At 32.4% G+C, this 22,147-nt stretch overlaps 1 protein-coding gene across 2 annotated transcripts in view; it reads right to left on the bottom strand.

Moving 5' to 3' along the window:
• Nucleotides 1-22,147, bottom strand: part of LOC118193669 (uncharacterized) — a 59,073-nt gene that overhangs the window by 22,127 nt on the left and 14,799 nt on the right. The window contains exon 1 of one of the 2 annotated variants that reach the window (XM_035364788.2): nucleotides 12,911-13,115. The exons of the other annotated variant lie outside the window; for it this stretch is intronic. Within the exon in view, the coding sequence (XP_035220679.2) occupies nucleotides 12,911-12,914 (4 nt within the window). The 5' untranslated portion in view covers nucleotides 12,915-13,115. Of the gene's footprint in view, nucleotides 1-12,910; nucleotides 13,116-22,147 lie in introns of those variants that run through there. 2 annotated transcript variants of the gene reach the window in all.

Below are 22,147 nucleotides of genomic sequence, written 5' to 3'. Positions count from 1 at the left end.
GAAATGTAGCTCAGTCGGTATAGTGGTCAGGGAAGCTGACTGCGATGCCGAAGGGCCTGGGTTCGAATCCCGAAGAAGGCATGATTGTAACTATCCGTCCCTTCATAGGAAAGGCGATGGTGCCCCCCTAGGTGCCTCCATAATATAATAAAGAGACCACCACATCCGGCCTTGTATAGGTTAATGGAATGGGTTACATTTGTAATTGTTCACAATCTGCCATTGGAAAAAAAAAAGTTGTAAGAAATTCACCAGGTATGCAGAAAATTGTCTCGAGCTGTCGATTCGACCGAGAGAAAATAGCCTCGAGCGCAAACGGTTAATATTGAAATTATAAAGCCTCATTCGGTGACTGAGTTCTTGACAAAAGAAGGAATACTATCAAAAGCATTCATAAACGCATCGTTGCAGTTCACGGCGATGCAATACCTTTCTAGGCTTCTCGTCAGAACGTAAGCTTTCACTCAGACGAGGGGATCCCAGGAATTTGAAATGAGATTGCATTAGATATGTCATCATCGATAAAATGTGTGCTAAAATCAAAGAGTATGTTACAGAAAATAAAAAATGACAGTTTCTCAGACTGCAACAAAAACGGTTATTGTTCGATTTGTGGAAAACTCTTCCGTATGAAATGGAGATGCCGAAGGTTTGTGCCAAACGAATATGCAAAATATTTACTGCACAACACATGAAGAAACGTTGAACCGAATAATCTCAAAAATTACTTACAAACGCCGAATTAAAATTTTTCTTCACACATAGTGGCAGAAAAAGAAAAGTGCTTTTTCAAAAGAAAGAAACCAGGCAAAAACATAACCCAGAAACAAAAACATAGAACGAATATACAAAGTGACTTCCTTTTCTCCTCACACATGAAGCATTATTTTTCGCATGATTCACATTACAACGACATTGATGGTTTGGAAAACGGCATTCATGCATGGACCTTATAAGAGATAGACTAACCCAGTGGGCGAGGCGCCCGTCACCGACATGTCGGCAAGAAAGAGTAGGGACGATCTGGTTTACTTTAACACTTTTTACCTATAGCGTTTGCATCACATAACTCTTTTTAATTATTAAATGTGATACGTTGTATAGTGATGAGATTATGAAAGCCGCAGTTTTTTCCAAATAGGATTTAATATCTCTCATTAAAGCACTTTTTACTGCATTTCGCGCATTTTTTCACGCGTAATTCTTGTACAAACATCTTTAGTTTGGTAAAACGGTAAAAACTCTAAGCACAAAATTTATGAACTTAATTTTCCATAAAAATAAAGTAAAATTAAATAAGATTGATAGTACGCGATGCTTTGAAATAAATACGGTAAAATTAAACAAGATCTGATAATTTTTTTTTTTTTTAATTTAATGAACATTTTCAGGCAGTGATATTTCAAACTACAATAACATTACAAAACGATCATATTTATTTGATTATATGATCATTAAATTAGTAACATTAAAGCGGATTAGTTATTTTAATAATTCATAAAATTCGGAGCATAAAATTTTCTGAGCGTAATGAAGGGGAAAAATAAAGATAAAATAAAATCTAGAAGCACTCAGATTTTATATTACGCCCAAAAGGAACCTTTTTTAAAGTTTTGTGTGTTACCTATATTTATCGAATATCTTGTTCTTCTCCCGTAAACCACATACATTTGAAAACAGCATATCTTTAGAATTTCCGCACTGGAGATAAAACTGTTATTTTCGGTACAGTGCTCACCCTGAGTTGAGTTTGTTAATCAAAAATTCGTTAAAGTTTTACAAAATATGAAATAGCTTAAAAGAAATTCTAAATTCGGCCGTCCAGATGCCCATGTTCGGGTGGAGGATTACATTATTCAAAATTTGATGGCTCTAGATACTGTCGATTTTGTCACAGTGCGAGAAACATACATGTATTCATGCAGATTCTTCATTATTTAATTTCTTTACATATAATACAGGGCGATAATATTTGGTAACAACAATTTGCAAGGACACACGGACATTTATAGTAAAACAGCGCAAAATGCCGCTTCGAAACTAACAGCCTTTCTAGGCTACCACCCCTTTGGACTAATGAATTAAATTAACAGTAAATAAAAAAAATCTTATGCAGAACTAAAAATAAATTAAAAAATAATCACTATAAATACAAGCAAAATTAATTATTAGGGTTTAAATACAATTTTAATATTAGAATTAAATGTATAAAAAAAATTTTAAGGATTCAAAAGTGTTTATCACTGTGGTATATTATGAAATATAATTGAAATAAAATTCCTTTATAGAAATTGTGCTATAATACTCATCTATAATTTAAAAAAAGCAACACAATTTAGAATTTTAAACAAAACTTTCAAAAATTCATTTTTAAATATTTTAGTATTTTTTACTTATTTACACCAATAAAAAGCATAAAAATTGCAAGAGAAAATTGCTTGTTTGAAATTTTCTATTAGTTCAGATTTAAAATATTTTCTAAAAGAAGTAGTTACAAATTTCCTTACAGCATAGGAAAAGCTAAAAAATATCCAGTCCTGAAAGCATGCAATAGCTTTATAATTATTTGGAACGCTAATTATGCTTGATAAATATGCTAAATTTTTAAAAATCAATCTCAATTTCAAAAATAAAACTATGTAGAAATTCTAATTAGTGAAATGAGGCGTTACAACCAGCTTTTTTCTTGACAATTATGCACGCTGCAATAGGCAACCAATGTTAAATTTCTGCGAGTCGTCCCTACTCCTCCGGATGTAATCAAGGTGACAGCCGGCAACGCCTCAGGAGAGGTAGAAAACCCGTTTCGGTTAGTCTATTTCTTATAAGGTCCATGTTTAAAGGGAAGATTTCAAATTTGATATTTGAATATTTATACATATTTGAAGATTTCAAATATGTATGTCCATGCATTCATGAATATGACGTAAAAATGTAGCAAAACAATAACTTTCTTCTTACCCTCACTTTCTTACCCTCCCCCCCCCGGGAATCAGATACCTAACTCATCGTTATGCTAAATTCATTGAACTCAAGAGGAATTACGTAGAAAGTTAAAAAAGTAATTTCAGATACGTCTTACACAAATCTTATAGGTTTGAAACTTCTCGAACGCCGCTTATGTTTTTGCTGCAGGCAAAGCTAAACACCAGAAGAAGGAAACATTTTACATTAAAAAGCTAACATTTGCATGAAACTGTGCTGCTTGCCTCAAACGGAAGCCAATCGATATTCATCTGTTAGATTTGTAAAAAACTTTTCTTCCTTATCGCGTGCCTTCATGGTGTAATTGGAAGCACGGTCGGATAGCATTAAAATATCCTTAGTTCGAATCCTTCGTTCGGCTAGCATCCTAAAGAGCAAAGTTAATACGGAGGTATCTCAAGGCTAGCAAAGCTAATACGGAGGTATCTCAAGGCTTCGAAAACACGTTGAACTAAACAACTAATGTTCTCTTCGATCTTACATAGTTTTTACATAGTGCGGAAGACATATTAGGGTCATATACGGTTATAATTACATACAGATTAAATTATAGTTATTCAATTGGTATATACCCATTAACAGTTATACAGGGATCGGACCACATAACTCGATACAAAACAGCAAGATGTCACTTTCAAATTTTATTTCACGATAAGAATTCGTATTCCTAACAAAATTTATTTTGCATTAAAAACAATGTATGAAAATACAGGATTTATGTAGAAAACAAATTACTGCTTGTATAAGCACTATGACTGCACAGAAAGGAGCGCCATATTACTTTTTCATTCTAAAAGTAAAGTGACTGCAGATTGATATTAAAATAACGTCACTAAAATTACAACAGAAAGCAACGCAAGCCTCTAACGTTTACATACAAAATCTTCAAGATGTAGAACGATGTTCTATAGCCTTAATTAAGTGGTTAATCTACCATAAGGTAACAACTACCATTCCTCTAATAGGGTAGTTTCCCGCTCTCTGAGAATATTTGAACGGGTTAACCGGAAGAAATGGACGTCCAACAGCACTCCGGAGATTTTTTGATTTGAAGCCGGCCAAATACAGTTCGAGGGTAATGCAGTTAGATTTTCACCTGTACGGTTAACTTTATACGAATGTCCATTAACACCCATAAGAATAAATGTTGGACCAACTGCTGTACTGTGTAGTCTCGCAATGACTTCATCTCGATATGGCTGAAGCCTCATGGTGCATCCAATAAAGAAGCGCAAATCAAAGGAACTTCAGCCACATTGCCAGGACTGAAGGCGTGGTGCTGAATGATATTACTATTTTATTCCATGTTCTTTTTTTTTTTATTCCATGTTCTTATTTTTTTTTTTTTTTTTTTTTTTTTTCTTTCTTTCTGGTAGTTCGGTCCGAGGTTCGAATCCCGCGAACGGGCTGGCTGCATGGGCGTTTTCGTGGTTTTCCCCATGTGTAACGTGTATACGAGCCAGTTTCCCTTAGAAAATCCTCCACGAAGGCATCCCTCCCCTTAGGCAGATAGCCCTCGAGGCTTTGCCATAATCATACACACACTTTTTTCTTCCCGGCTTCTAGTGGAAATCTTCACCCATCCCAAGTAATACGCTAGACTATTTAACTGATGGCCTATTCACACGCTAAAAAACAGGAACTCGTGATATGCACGCATTCAGTTTTTTCATATGTAGTTTTCGTCGCGATATTGTAGATTATTGACCCTTCAATTTATTCCTTACAATTCGAAACGCTGACGCAATAATTCGTCGAACGCTGTTAGTTAATAAAGCCATTACTTTTCATTAAAGAGTCCAAACAACTTTCAACAACCGGGAACAAACAACAACAAGCCCTCCGAAAAATGACCCACTTACTGAAATTATTTCCAAAGGCGAGAATTTACAGAGTGATGATCAACGCCAAAGACAAAATAACGACAACTTTAATGGACTTTAAAGCGGTTAGCACGCCAGTCTTAAGAAAGCTGTCGACTTTGAACCATAACAGATCTTCGTCGAAAAATCAATAAAAATGTAACCGATAGGTCGTTTTAGAAATTTCGTATCAGCAGTTAAATTGTACTCGAAGACTTCAGAAATCTGGTGGTTTTAACTTATAGCGGAAAATAAAAACATGGTCACATGCTATGACATTTTCTTTAGCAAATTTATGCGTATTCTTGTTTTTCTACAATAGCTAATTACTTATTTTTTCCGAGTGTAAGTATTCATAGACAAAAGTTTACGTCTTCTACTATTTGATTTAATTTTACTAGAAATTTTTTTCAGCTTCAAGTCATTTACATTTTTAATATCCTATTTATTTCTTAAACTTTTTCATATACAGCAGAGTTCCGATTAATCGGGATACTGCCTGGCACGACGTCCATGGTTAACTCAAAATCTCGGTTCATCTGAGAGCAGTTAAAAAAAAACCACAGGTATGAGTACTAAACATAATATAATTACAATATTTACAAGTACAATACTTGTATTTTGAAGCAATTTTGTTTGGAGAATAAGTTCATTTGGTTACGTAAATTAAATCAGCATTAAAGCAAGATGAACATACTTCAAAACAGGAAGAACAAGTACAATGAAAAGCAAAAGATTAAGGGTTGCACGTTTAATTTATTTTTTCGACTGAGAAATTTATTTTTATCGATTGATTTAAGGATGTTTACGTTCCAGATTGTATACAATTAAATTACATTCCTAAACGCTGTGGCATCTGCTTTCATTGATGTTATTCAATGCATTTTATACATCCTTATGCATTTCCTATAGAAATTTTGATTTATTCTGATGGTTTATGATAGTCATTTTTCCATTTTTTGTTCTTTCCGAGCGTACCATTTATTTTTTCCAGATTACCGCTGAACCTAGATTGATTACCTTTACAAAAAAATTTTTAGTGAATTTAGTACGCCTTCAATTTGGTATTTTAGAATGAATTTTTCCTTGCTGATGTTATTATTATTATTATTATTATTTATGTATATTTTGATAATATCAGTTAGCGAAATTTAAAATATTTTTTATTTTGTTACTAAAATTTTTAATTTTGCCCAAAGAAGAAAGAAAAAGTCTGGCCCATGTGCTGTTTTCAAATCGCGCATTCATCCCACGTGCAATCTGAATTTGAGACAACTGCCATAAGTACAAATACTCAAATAAGAACCAATGAGTGAATTAAATACCTATCAATTACTTTTCATTTCAGTCAAATGATTACTAATTTTAGATTACGATTTACATATATTCATGAATATCGCATCCTTTGTACGTTTCCTCAAGAAAATCTGAAGGCGTAACTGATTCAAGACTGAAAGCAATGAGCAATTGTTTTATTCAGTATCCTTCAGAAATTTCCGAAAACATCAGAAAATACAAATGCTATTTCTTCTGGAGTTGATATACACTGGCACGATTTTTATTACAAATTTGCTGTTGATGTAGGATTATATATACCAGATTGCGGATAAACTGGCTTTTTTCTAAAGAAAATGTATGTTTATGTCGAAATACAGAAAATTATTATCAAAAGTACGAAAAGAAAAAAATACGTTCGATGGCATCAATGATTTAAAAATATCTGAGAGTTTATTTTTAGCCACAGTGATAGTCCGTAATTAAATTATACATAATTCGAAATATATAAACAGTGTCTATCATTCGATAACAATAAATTACTGAATTATAAAAATAAATTAAGCCTATACTCTTTAATGTTCTGCTCTACGCCGATGTACTACCGAAAGAAAAGAGTAACATTAACAAAACTGTTCTTTTTGCTTTTTAACAGATATTGGGTAACTAACATCTTCCAAAGTACAGCAGAATCTGTCTTAACCGGCAGAAACGGGATTTCGTTGATTCTGGATAAGAATTTGTTTCCGGATAACTTATAGAAAATGCGCAGTTTGTCAGTTGTGTTTTTTGATCTTTCGGCCACAATTAAATAAATGATATTAAAAATTTTGTACGGCGGCTTGTTTAAAAGAAATACACATGATTTTATATTTCAGAAAGAAAAAAATAAAGTTTTAAAATCACCTTTTAAATTATCATATGAGCGATACCAATATTTTAAGCGTGATGGCCTGTAACCTTGAATGTCTGCCTGCATACAAGATTATCGCCGTAATTTTAAAAATTCGCTGTATAAAGAATGAAGCTTCATGACATCATAGATTAAGATTTTTGGCAAATCTTATGAAAGTCTGTGATGCTTCTTCAGCTTTCTTCCACGCAATTTTCAATTTCAAAAAATATGACGATGAAGAAAACACGTTCTGCGTGTTTTCTTCATCGTCATATTTTCCCTTATCACTTTTCTCCTTTCTCAGTACATGTCTGAATATTTCGTCGTCATCTTGAGAAAGAGTGATGGTAACAGAATTGCCTACCATCCAAGCCAGCACATTTAATTGGTTGTTGCTAACTTTCTCCGAAGTTGTAACTGAATTCAATCAGTCAGGGGCGCCGGACAGGTTTAAAGCAAGAGAATATTCGACACTTGAACTCGTGATCTAGCAATATATTACAGTCCATAATTTATATAAACAACGTTATAAAGTAATATCCTATAATCATATAAGCAAGAGATAAAGTTAGTATATCGTCTTTCAATTCAAATTGCTTCTGAAAATTATGGACCGATCGGTTCATACACTGATGTATGTTCACACATCGACACGTAAAAAGAGATTCGTAGCTCATCAGTATATTCCGGACAATTCCCTTGGTTGGATAAGAATTATGTTCGGGATGCTCGCCTATTGCGACCTCACAGGCGTAAATTTCGGATTTGTATTTACACCTTAAAAGTTATTTTGATATTGCTGGTCAACTGTGTGCCAGGGCGAGAGATTTTATTTCATTACTGCTTGCCACCCGGCCTCGTGTGGCACTGGTTGCCGTATAGCTAGTGGATAGTTACGCTGACTAGTGGCTTGTGGATACTAATCACTAGTAAGCTATTCACTAATGTTTAGCGGATAAAGACCCCAGAGATGCTAGCGAATATTGATGCCGTACAACTAGTGGATAGTGACGCGACTGCCGTTACGATGAGTTCGGGGACAAATCACGGAGAAAGCATGCTTGTTAAGCGTATAATATGTATGCGACATGGGGGCACTCAAAATACAAGGCCAGCCGAAGGTTCTCTCGAGAGGTTGGTGGTAGGAGAAAAAGAGTGGACCACCTCTGAGAAAAGAAGTGGCTATCTCGGTGTGGTCCAAGGAGCCACTCCCGAGGTGTTCTCGCTCAAAATTGGGGTAGCACTTTAACAGTCAGCTAATTTCAGCAATACAGCAATCACATGTGGTACTGAAGTGCTGATCTGACTTCTACGTGTACCTATAATATTTGGTTTAATCGTAGTCGAATATATTTATTGCACGAAGGATGTTATTTTACAGCTTAGTTTTGACGAAATACATTTGAAAACGCGATGAATATTTACAAAAAGGATCTTCGAAGTATTTCTTTTTTTATATCTTTCTTTCATAACAAGCTTTCTTCTGTTTACGAACTCCCCGTTTCTTTCTAATACATTTCCTTCAGACGAAAGCTGATCAAAGATGTATCTCACCTTTAGGCGATCTATTTTATCGATCGAACGAAAGAAAGAAACAAACAATTAGAGACATGTCACGCCAACTCGCATAACATTTCCAAATATTTTAACCTTCATACATCCCGAATACATAAATTTCATGATATAATCTACTTAAAATCCTATCAGAATAAATAATTATATCTTAATATTATCCACTTTAATAAATAATAACATCTTTTCAGCACTAAATTTTGCATAAAAGGTGTTTTATGCAAATAAAAATTATTTTGGAAGAAACTTGTAAAGAAGACCTTTTCAGCGTTGTAATTTAATTACAGTTGCATTACTTCCTACTTCTTAACCTTTACAGATAAAAAAAGAAGTGTCTAACTTTAAAATATTTTTCTCATTTAGATTTTCTTGTATTAGATCATTTGTTAGTACAGAAATTTCTTCTCAGACTTTTTCACTTAATGTTATAATAAGAAAGAGCACGAAATATTCATGCTTCGCTATTAAAAAAAATAAAATAATTACTGTTTTATTCATATAAGGAAAGGAGCGATACCACATTTTAACTCATTTACTAAAAACAGATGTTTTTACAGAAAATATGTTATTGAAAGCAATTACAAAGGAACCCGTTTAAAAAATTAGCCCGCATAATCAAAAGTATACTGCATTAGATTGTTAATCAATAACAGACAATTTTAAAGATATAAGCAATAATAAAATTCCATAGTCAAACTAGTAACTGTATGTTCTTTTCATTTTTTAATGGCGACGGTCTCTTATTTGAAAGAAGCGGTCGAGAGGTAAAGTCGCTGAACACTGGTAGTTCGGTCCGAGGTTCGAATCCCGCGAACGGGCTGGCTGCATGGGCGTTTTCGAGGTTTTCCCCATGTGTAACGTGTATACGAGCCAGTATCCCTTAGAAAGTCCTCCACGAAGGCATCCCTCCTCTTAGGCAGATAGCCCTAGTGTGCTTTGCCATGATTAAATACACCAATACTTATTTGAAAGTACGTGGAATTAAATGCACAGCCCCGTAGTCAAGTTGTTTTTTTTTTCCGCCTTTTCTACACGTACAGTTATAGAATGTTCTGGAAGTATTTAAAGCGAACTGGATTGGCTGACGAGGCTGACGTCATTTCTTGGAAGCTCCGCCTTTCCAGAGGCTATAAAAAGACTCGCAAAAGGAATATCGGGGCTTTTTCTTAAATGTCACGATGCAGTAAACTTCATACAAAAAGTTATTAGTAATTCTTTTTATTTACTCCGGATATCTGATTTTTGTAACTGCTATTTCTCCTGAATAATAATAAATGGATCTTGCTTTTTAAAACTATCGTCTGATTATTTAAGCTACGACTAAAGCTGATACATCATATATATATATATATATATAATTATATTTTTCCGAATTGCAACAGTCTCGAATGAAAAGTGAAACAAGGCATTGACAGTGGATGACATTTAAAGAGAATCTATGCAAAATCGTGTTTCGAGACTTATGACCATTTGGGGACTGATAATTATTAAAATGAAAATTATTATATAAATTTGTGAAATTTCGCTGAATGATGAGAAAAATAATGAAACAATTAAATGAAAAATCTGACTTATTCGCTCAAGGGAAGGGGTTAAACTATAAAAGGAAGGGGAAGGTATATTATTTTAAATGCTGTTCCGAAATTGAGACGGCGGTAATGAACAAGAAGAGAAAGTTTCACAGCGGTGCTTCAGCATATATATCCAAGACAGGTATTTTTATGAGGTCCTGCGTTTATGAGATTTTTTTAGCTAGGAAATTTTATAGTTTAAAATAATGAAATTTTATAGTTTTATAGTTTAAAAAAATGAAAGTACTTTCTTATTATTAATTTTGGAGAGTTAGAAGAATTAAAAACAAGGTGCGATTTTGCAAAATCATACTCCGAAACCTTTACGCTAAAATCCTCATCTTGCATAAAGATGCCAAAATCGAGGGTAGATGTATAAAGGAAGTTGCTTTTGTGTGCTTTACTTCATTCATTCCAACTGCCTTATGAATATACGACATGACTCAGGATTTCAAGCGCCATTTTATTTATTTTTTAAATGTGCACTTTAAGACATAAGGCTTCCCAGAATGTATATTTGGGCTAAATTTTATTCTAAGAGAGCAAGCAAACACGTAAAATTTCGCGCAGCTTATATCTTCATAATAAATAATTAAATAAATTAACAAAAGAGTAATAGTATTGTAAAGAGGAACAGAAAAAAAATAATACTGTAATTTAAACTGCGGAAAACAGAATTTACGTGATAAAAAAAAACTACATTATGAATTTTGCCTGGTAATTTTGAAACACTTATTATTTATTAAACTGATTGAATTACGACTGCTTACTTTATTTATTTATTTTTATTTATTTATTTATTTTTGGTGGGAGTTAAAACTTCCTCCGAACAGTTCCAGTCTCACAAAATAGATATATCGTTTTAGTATTTCTTAACTTACAACCTAATTATTTCAGCTTGTTTACAGGACTTTCGGCTTATTAAAATATAGCAATAAATATCACGAAACGTTTTAGTTATAAATTTTATATCACGAAACGTTTTAGTTATAAATTTTGTGTAATAATTTCAAAAGTATTGATTACTTGTTAAAGCAATTATCCAATGAAATATGCCTACTTGATATTCATCTTTTCTGGAATAGTTCGAACTTCATAGAGTAAACATACACCTAATAAAGATTTTTTAACTACTATGTTTTATCAACCATTTATAGTACTTATTTATCTTTAGACAGGTGAAAACGAGCTAGTTTTCTTTAAAAAGCTCTCCATGAAGGCATCCCTGCCCATAGGCTTGTGTTCTTTGAAATATTCCAATAACCATCTACGTTATGGCAGACCACCAACAATATCTTCAATTATTTTAAGAAAAAAGAAAGAAAAGGACATAAAAGTATCTAAAACAGCTTAGATTTTAATGGTCGAACAAGAGAGCTGTTTTAGAGTTTAATAGCGCAGTTTGAAAGATAAATATCAGTACATATGGCCCAGGTAGAACAGTGGAACATTTTACAGGATATTAAATTAATATACATTTTTACATACATATAGAAATGTTCTGCTATCTTCTACACATTTGAAAAGAGAAAAAAATGGATAACATCATTCTCTAAAAATACTGAATGTATTTAATAAGCTATATCATGAATTAAATTAAATTTTCGTTTAAATCACTCTGATTTTTTTAATGATATCCTAAACAAATGCGTCTGTTCTTTTCAAAAGCTCAGTTTGTATTTCAGTAACACACAGATATAGTTTGCAAGATAAATAGCTTGCATTTTGCCGAATGCCAACAGACTCGAATGAGAAGTGAAAAAGTGTATATTTACTGTGAATCAATGCAAAATCGAGGTTTATAGACTGTGCACTGTAAATCAATCAAGTTTTAAATAAAATGATATCCTTAAGAACTGCGTCCATTCCTTTCAAAAGCTTAGTTTATAATTCAATAACACACAGATTGAGTTTGAAGGATAAATACCTTGCATTTTGCCGAATGCCAACAGACTCGAATGAAAAGTGAAATAATGTATATTTACTTTCAATCAATGCAAAATCGTGTTTTGAGACTTGTGCTCTTTATTTGTGAAACTGAATTAATCCGTCCTCGATGAACAGAACACTCGGCGTCACTTAAAGCATTAGATTATTTTACGTTATCAGCTCCCCGAAAGAAATTAATAATAATAGTAATTTAGGCATGTTATGAATTATTTTAACATGTGCTTGCTCATGGCTTTAAAATGTACTATATTAAAAAAGACTGGAATAGATAATTAAAAGAGAAAACAGTTAACGTAAAAATTAAAATTATATTAAAAAGAATTAGACTGTCATAAATTTCTTAAAACAGTTTCTCAATTTCGAGTGTTATCAGACATAAGATGGTCTTTACCTGGATGATTTTTTTCTTCCGTTTAAAAAACTTTTCCAAAAGGAGCAATAATTTTGGAAGAAAAAAAAAATTATCCTCCTCCTTTTTGAAAAGAATGTCAAAACTTATACTATCGAAGATTGCTTATTTTGTCTAATTTTAAGACCAGAAGTATTTGAAAGTCATGGAACCAAAATCTTTCTTTAAAGGAATATAATCAAACATTGGGAAACATAAAAATTAATTTTGCATAGCTTTTTTACTTTAAATTTGTTAAAATACATTAAAAAATCCTGGAAACACATAAGGTGCTTAGAATTAAAAAAATTCGAGTTATCGCATTTAATCAAAAAAAATTACATAAACATACGAAATTCTGATCACTGCTACGACAAAAGAGCTAAATAAATAAACGAGAGGATAATCTTACCCATTCCGAGATAGAAGAAAATGTTGGTTTCATGACAGTAGAAGACAGTCTCATCTGTCCGGATGCCGCCACGTTCCGAAACTGCTGCTGCGTGTCTGGAGGGCGGGGACACTTTGGAGATAAAAGATGCAGGGAGGGGGGTGGAAAATCATGACACGCGACCTTGCAAACGCAGGTTACGGGTAATAGTCTCGATCTCGTTAGATTCTTTTTTTTTTTTTTTTTTTTTTTTTTTTTTTTTTTTTATGATTGTTATTATTGCTTTTCTTTCATTTCGTCCCAAACTCCGCTGGACTTCCCCTATCGTTCCTTGCCATCTTCCATTGTGACAACAACCCAGCACTCGCTCCGTGACAGGAAGTGGATCTGATGAAGCTGAACGATGGAGCGTTCGATCTCCACCTGAGTATGTTAATCCTAACGAATACAGTTTAGGCAGAATATCCGTATCATTCCGTATGGTGTGGTAATTGAAATCATCTCAAAACTCTTGCAGACAAGACTCTCTTATCAGTTCGGCCATTTGATTCAACTGAAATGGCTGGATAATCTCTCTGAAACACGATATTTAAACTATTAGGAAACAAAACGTATAAAATAAAAGTTAGCTTGCGAGACTTAACAGAATATTAGTTTTGTTATATAATCCCTCTTAACTACATCGTTGGAGCGTTAATAAAGAAAACATGAACAACATTTCGACATATTTAAGGCTTAAAGCTGGACTTAGCGCGGATTAATATTAACGTTTCATTAGTAATAAAACTTGCTTTCTGTTATAATGGACGATGACCTTCAGAAAATAATTAAGAAAAATTCGCAAATGTTTATTAGCACAGTTTTAATGAAAAGCTAGAAAATAGGAAGAATACTATAGAGTCATCTCGTTAATAGTGCGGGTTTCTCCAGTTGTATGAAATTCGGAAAAGGACGAGATTATCTATCTGCATCAACTTGCTATAAAAGCAAGTAGTAATTTTACCCTGTTCTCATTCTTAATGCATGTTTTGAAGCGTGAAGTTCGATTTTAACAGTTATTTTTTCAAAGCCTTAATGGAAGTGACAAAGGAGCATTTTCGTTATAATTTCCTTTACAAGTTCAATTAAATAATAATAATAATAATGTGCATGATGGCTGGACAATAAGCATTACCCAATGTAAACTGTAGTTCGAGAAATTCTGAGATTAATCTAATAGTCTGAACCTTCGAGCCACTGGTTCGAGCGCTATTTATAGAATTATTTAGAATGTCTTTGTAATGTAAAAGGTCATAAAATCAACTATGGCTTGCCAAGATTCAAACTCCGGGTCTCGATTGCTAATCGAATCACATCACAAAAGCAGCGGTGAGTAGGCAGAAAAACTAAAGAAAGTAAAACTAAAACAAATATACATTATGAATTTTTCATCCAGATCTAGTACCTTTGTCTTACATAAGTTAATTCGAAATAATTTAACTAGCTTTCCCTTTGTATGTGAGGATTCCTCGAAATCACTAGAATTAGCCGATAATCTTATGCACTTTAAGTTTACCTTCCCCCCCCCAGGCATAATTTTTATGTTTTTACACAGGCCTATTTCTTTTCCTATGAAATATTATCTATTCATATGAATTATTCTCCACTGTTTTGGAGCTGTATCAAAAACTTCAAGTAAACTACAATCAATATCGCTTCAATAAAATCATTCTCACCCCCCACCAGATGTTTTCAGTTTGCTGCGTCTGACTAGATCACGTTTCACTCGCTAGATGAAATCTCCATACTTATCTCAGAATCCTAGGGTTTCTAATTCCTCAGTGAACGGCATTTACATAAATAATATCTCCAAATATCCGTACCCATAAATACCCAATATCTAATAAATAATGCGACCGAAATTCTGATAACTAACTGGATATAAAAATCTGATGTAGACACCACATGACTTCTTTGTAAGTCTATCAAATTGTATCCATTTACCTCTGCACTTCATTTAAATTATTCCATTTGAAAGTGAGATACAATCCTCTAATTCTTTAACAACGTTGACACTTAATTGCTAAAATATTAGCTTTTATTAAAATCAAATATTTATACACTTATTAATTCAACAATCTTACTTGAAAGATTGGGAAGAGAGTAAAAGTCCCTTTATTACTGTTTGAATAAATATGTCTTTTATCTATGTAATACTATGTTTTTTTAACTATTATGATGTAACCATCAACGAAAAAGAAAAACTAAACATTGGAAAGTTATTAAACTTTTAATTTACATTTGTAACAGACTTTTTACTGGGTTTAAGAAAACCCTTCGAGTAATTTGCGGTTTCGGCACTGCCGACTGCAACTAGCAAGAGAGGTGTACAACTAGATATTATAACAGTTCCAAACACAAAATTCCAAAATGGTTATTTCCGTTAAATTTTGAAACCTAAATTTTTCGCTATTACAGTACCTACTTCACTTCGTACAAGGAGATAAAAATCGGGAGTATTTGGGCAGTTTTAAGAAAATTTCAGGCTGAGTATTAATCCCATCTGTTATATACTGTAGTATGTATTATAGTATCATTAGTATAACATAATTATACTGTAATATAACATTATTTTAGCAGCTACGCGGCCAGCCTTCGTCTGACTTGAATACAATAATGAATAAATGCACCGTAAAAATGCATGAAGGGAACACCAAACGTTAAATTTAAGAACTGCACAAAATTTTACTCTGCAAAACAACTTCATTAAAAAAGTCTGAAAAGGTTCAAGAGCAATGTCGCAAAATAGTTTTAAAATCAGCATATCAATAGAGCATATCTTTAGAATTTCCGATACAAACTCTCGCGCGTTGGAGATAATTTATTTTTCTGTACAACGTTGCCACTGCTCGCTTTGAAATCCTTGAGTTTGTTAATCAAAAATTCGTTAAAGTTTTACAAAATATGAAATTGATAATAAAACAAATTCCAAATTTGGGCTTCCACATGCCCATATTCGCAGTAGTATTACGTCATTCAAAATTCGATGGCTCTATGTACCGTTGTTTTATCACAATGCGAGAAATATACATATATTTATGCAGATTTTTCATTATTCAATTTTATCAAATATAATGCAAGACACTAACATTTAGTGGCAACAGTTTGAAATGTGAAACGGACATTTATAGTGAACAAAGGGACAAAGCCCCTTTGGACTGAAAAAAAAATCTGTTACATATAACAAAATTACAATGAAATAAGCAATATCTCTTAATACGTGTGTCTTTCGTTCGTGGTGCGCGTACGTTAATAGACCCACGGATACGAAATTTGGTATATAGATGCATCTAGACAATAGCCAGTGCACCTCGAAGAGATTTTTTCAAAATTCGAATCAGATTTTTTTTTTAATCTTTCCGATTTTATTGCCTCATTTTAAATAGTTTCATTCTTTATATATATATATATGTAATAATAATAAAAGCAAAGGAAATGACGGAATACTGTAGATGCGTGATTAGACCCATATTGAAGAAGAATTTTGATTGCGTAGTATTTAAAGAACTTGGCAGTCGAGGCAGTTTTAATTCCATTTTTATTTCCAGCTGATATTTGTGGCCATAATCACTTGGCACTCTAGTCGTGCCTTCCACAGAAGATTTACATTTTTGATATTGTTGAGATAGAAAGCAAGCCAGCGAAATCACATCTTAGCACAGTAGCGAGCAAAAGCTGAAGTGCGTAGTTATGCAAGATGGAGGCACGCGAAGAGAAAAGTTTTGGTTTACAAGGCCAGTTTCAGTTCCCAATGATTACGTCATCAGAGCTGCGCCGATCATAGAGTGATCTAGAAATGACGCCATGCAAAGAAGTTATTACGATTTTAGAATAGAGAGGAAGAATTAATGTTTATAGTTTAATCTATAATTTTGATTCATATATTTTTATCTTACATATTCCCCCCTTCAAAAAAGAAAAAGGCGTAGCGACAGAGAAGCCTTTTTAAAGAGAGAGTTAAAGCACTAGCAAATAAAAAAGAAAAACATAAATCATAAAATTTTGATTCTATAAAAGTATAACTTATAAATATCAATTTTTTTAAATAAAATTTTAATTTTTAGAGTCCTATTGAATTTTTCAGTATTTCAGTCCGAAAGTCTTTTTGTTTGAGAGTTCACATAATCATAATTTTTCAGGGAAAGTTCTTGTTATCGCAGAATATCACAAAATAAACTTTTAAATAATCATTACTTATAATTAAATGTAATGCACATAAATATTATTTATGATATTAATTTTCATATTGATAAATTATATTTTAATACCATATAATAATAGGAGTAAGCTTCAGAAATTATGGTTTCACCGTTATCATCTTTCATTTACAATTCCTGTATTTTACCAAACTGGAAGCCACGCAATACTTCTAAACAAACATATCCATCAATAGGGCTGTCCTCTTGAGCTAACCAGTGTGTTCTAGGCACTGGTGGCCCAGGGTGCCTAGATAGTTACTTGAAAAGGCCTCCGTTCCTTGCATTAAGGTAACTGGCCTTTGAGAACTGCATTAATACATTCCATAATAAAAATATAATAATAATAATAATAATAATAATAGAAAAAAAATTACACACACTCATAAAATGAGAGCCTCCAACATTATCTTACTTGAAGAGGGTGAAGGAAACAACTGTACAGAGGTAATTACAGGCCTCTGTTGAAGGAACCAGTATACCCTCATCATACTATACTTAACACACAATAACCCATAAATTTTAACATGCATTTACCATAATTTCATATTAATTATCTGTACTAATTTCACTTATTTTTACACCTACTTCATTTTTAGAATAATTATAAAATTCGTATTCAAAATTCTCAACAAAATTTCAAAAACATAAAAACTTATCTTAATATCCTTCCCTATGAATAATTTAAATAGCTTAAAATTCGTTACTTAATTTGCTCACACATAATTATGAAAAATTAGAAAAATTAATGAACAAGAATTTCTGATTTTTTCAAAACAAATTGCAGAAATTTTAACCAAAGTTGAAATGAAAACAATAAAATCCGCTGATCATTAAATAATTTAGTTCCTGAGCTAGATTCACACGAATGTAATAATTTTTGAACTGTTGAAAAAGCGGAAGTGCAAATAATTTTCTGTCGCACATACTCGCAAACACTAACTCAGATCGACCTTGAACTCGCTGTAATGCTGAATTCCTAAACGGTAATACACTGATGATTTAAAGCACTTTTTTTTTTTCTAAATATTGTAGACATCGGCGAAGCAAATTCAATATTCCTTTTTGCTAGGCATTCGAACTTCTCAATTTATCGAGATATTACTTTTAATCTGTAAACACTACGCGTGATTATTTTTTTGAAGCACTTGCAAAACACCACAGCAGAAGAATGATCTGTTATTTTTCAAACACTGAAAAAACAAATTTGATGATTCACTTCTTTCATATTATCTTGGATTTATCACAAAACGATGATTTGAAGAGCAGAACTAAATTTTCCATTGAGGTTTCAGGCTGCAGGAAACTATCCTTACCGGCTTAATTGTCATAATAAAAGAAAAAGGAAACAAAACGGACATTTTTAACAAAATTGAGGACTTTTGTAATTATCACTTATTTATTTATCAGTATTCCATATTTATTATGTTATAGTCTTAAAATTAGTCATATATTGTATATTTATTTATAACTCATTGTTTTAATGTTCAAAATTTCATATGCTATAAATATAAAGTCAAAATTTTATATGAGAAAGTCATGAACTATGATAGGCCATAGTTAAAGCTTGTACGCTATGTTCTGGATGTTTTCATGTCTTTTCTCATACTTTTGCTTCACTCCTGTACTAACGCTTTTCTCACCCCGGCCTCTCTTTTTGACGGGGGGGAAGATGTAAAATATAAAAAAAATACGATGGCTTTGCTCTTTGCGAATCAGCAACCTTTAATTAATTTTCTGCAATTCAGGATCGTCTCCTAACCCAGTACCTGCTAGAACATTCACGCCTATTACATAACCTCCTCATATAAATGCTGCGTCATAAGTTTTCTACATTTTTCTAGAAGCTACTCTGTTACATAACCTTTCATATAAATGCTGAGTCATAAGTTCTCCTAGACAGATGCCTTCTCGCCTTCGTTCTGCTAACGCTTCCGCTGTGCTCCTCTTTATTTGTTAGAACGTTATGATGTATTAAAGTTTAAAGTCAGTCGTATCTAATAGTTCAATCACTGAATAAGTTATTTGATTAACTTCATCTGGAAAAAGTCATCTGCTATAAATTAAAATAAAGATATGCTTGCTGTTAAAAGTGAAAAGTGCTGAGTCGTCATTTTTCTCCGTGTTTCAATCACCCCAGCTTCGTTAACCATCTGCCAGAACGTGTAATGGAATAGCCTCACCATTCGCCCACGATGTGTTGGAATAACTGAAAACATTACATATATATATATATATATTTCATCTCTCTGGCTTCGAAAAAAATCGTTATGAATCAAATATTTTAAATTATTAGTTGGCTGGATATTTCTAAAGACGTTCTGCGAAAATTTAAAAAAAAAATTACTATCTTATTTGTATTTTAAAATGTTTATTAGCCCAAGGGAGCTATTAGCCTCGAAACACGACTTCGCGTTGATTCATTTTTCATTCGAGTCTGTACCCATTCGGAAAAATGTAAGATACTTATCTTTAAAATGACAGATGGTCAATTTAAAATATAAGATATAAAATATAATCTGCCTGTCACTGATTACCGATGACTAAGCTATTAAAATGCAACAAATGCAATTCTTAAGAATATTCAATTATTTTCATTAATTAATTCATTAATTTTTTTCTTTACTTTTTAGTCAGATTGATTTATTTACATATACATTTAACTCATGACATATCTAATTAAAAACATTAAATATTTTCATAGTATTTATCATATTTCATAGTATTTATCATTTCATTATATCGTTTTTCACTTTTGAAGTATACAGAGGATATATAACGCTCTCTTATTAGTTTAAATGTATATATGTCAAGTAACCAATAAAATGTTTCGCTATTCCACCTAAGCTTCGATAATCTGTATTGATAAAACCATATTAAACTTTAAAAGAGTCCTTTTGGGACACTGTTAAAATCTGAACCCTTTCAGACATTTTTTCCTTTCATATTTTTTTAATTATTCCTAAATTAAAGTCTCTAATCGGGTTAACAAGTGGAAAATGAATTACAAAAGAAATTAGTCGGAAGTTATTGTTCAAAATACATGTATTTCTTTTTCAAAACCACTAGAGCTACTTAGAAGACGTTTTCTTACAAGCTTTGAAAGAACAATTGTCAGATCTTGGAAACAGCGAATACCGTAACCTAGTAATATATTCCATTATTGAACTCGGAACTTGTTTCATTTGGATGTTTAAAAGCTAATTTAATATATTTGTAATTCACTATTGAGTAGATGCCTAAAATGAAATAATGATGCCTTAAAATTACAATGCGAGTAGAGTGATTAAATTCCTGAAATTTCTTTCAGTATTCTTTCAGTTAACTAATTAAGTGTAGATTTAAAATCTTTAACTTGCCACATTCAGATGTTAATGTCAAGCGTACTTTTAGAAAAAATATTCAGCGTATCTCAATCTAGCTAAAAAATGAGGACTTCTATGAAAACCGATACTGAACAGCAATTTAAATGCAAAATACTGTTTAAAACACAGTGACAGTTTGCATTGTTCTACACTACACTAAATGCCAAGTCGTAGAACCGTAAAATTTTATGCTAATGTTCTAAAAATTGCCCAGTTTTACAGTGCAATTAATGCAAACTCGGATAAAGGTTTAAAACAACCTCTCCTCCTTTTTATTTAATATGTCAGCTTGACGATTAAACAAAGTTTAGTATAACAGAATGCAGCTTCTATAGCGTGCGCGAAATTCAGAATAAATGTTTTAGTCTAAATATTGAATACAATTAAAAACGCTATGGATCTTGCCTTCATATTTTCAAAGAGGAATTGCGGGTAGCGAAGCGAAAGCCGGTTAACGAAATCAGCAGCAGAGAGACCTAACTGAGTGTGGTTGGTCGATAGCTTCTAAAAGGCTTTCTCTCAAATTCAAAAACTTGGCATTTAAATACATTAAGTAATTTGCATCCTGGTGGGAGATGACGAAAACAGACGCGATAGCAAAGTCAAAATACAGTAGAATCTAGAATCCCTCTTAAATGGAAGTAGTGAGACCTCATCGATTCGCATAAAGAGATTTTTCCGGATAATTGAATATATTATAGAGAAGTTCACATTAATTTAATACATATTTCTAGAACTATGCATAATGCATTTTTCATATTCTAGGTTCCTGGAAAGTTGAGAAAAAAATTGTTATTAGAAATGGGGAGTATTAATAATAATGTTATATCGATGAAATTACAAATCACAATGGTTGCGAGTAATGCAGTAAAGGGATAAAACTTCTAAAAAATTTTACCTCGAATTTTTTTCTGAAGAAGTGGTACAGAATGCACATCTTACGTAAAAGCTAACAAGAGGAAGGGAGGGAAGGGATCCTTGCATTATAAATATTGTTCACTATTTAAAAAAAATCACTCAATTTACTTTTTATCGAGTGAAATCTGCCAACTTAATTTTCGTTTTAATTAAGTGCTTTCTTTACGAAATAACGGAGCTTGCCTAATAAGGAATTAATCGCATCATCTTGTAATTTTCTGTTTATTTTAAACTTTTTTGCCATAGACAGCCAGCCTTATTTTGAGTAACGTTTCTGAACTTACGTGTTTTAAGATTTATGATATTTACAATAAAAAATATTATACGCACAACATTGAATTATCGGAAGCCTTCGTGGACGACCTTCTAATCGAAACTGGTGCCATATTATTACACATGAGAAAAAACCAAAACCATTGCAGCCAGTCTGAGATCTTCCTTGGACGAACTACTAGCGTAGACTCGAACTGCTCTGGACAAACTAAAAAATCTGCCTGGATTTAAACACAGGATTAACTATCAGCATTCAAGGTATTTAAGTGTTAATCGCAGGCAGCATAAATCGCCAAATTTTCAGAATATGCCAGACTTTAGCAACCATAGTCGTAATAGCCCTTCGGTCAGTCCACATTATTGATATTGTTTTGTCTTAAAACTTTATTCTAAAATATGGGCTTGTTGAACTCCCACCAATCGAAAAAATTTCTGTAAAATGTTTGCAGGAATAAAGAATTTTGCCG

This window comes from Stegodyphus dumicola, chromosome 10, assembly GCF_044657685.1.
Source record: "Stegodyphus dumicola isolate Sdum_Otavi_A_Nest chromosome 10, ASM4465768v1".
NCBI classification, from domain to species: Eukaryota; Metazoa; Arthropoda; class Arachnida; order Araneae; family Eresidae; genus Stegodyphus; species Stegodyphus dumicola.
The sequence above is the reverse complement of the archived record's forward strand: the minus strand, read 5'-3'. Positions and strand labels throughout refer to the sequence as shown.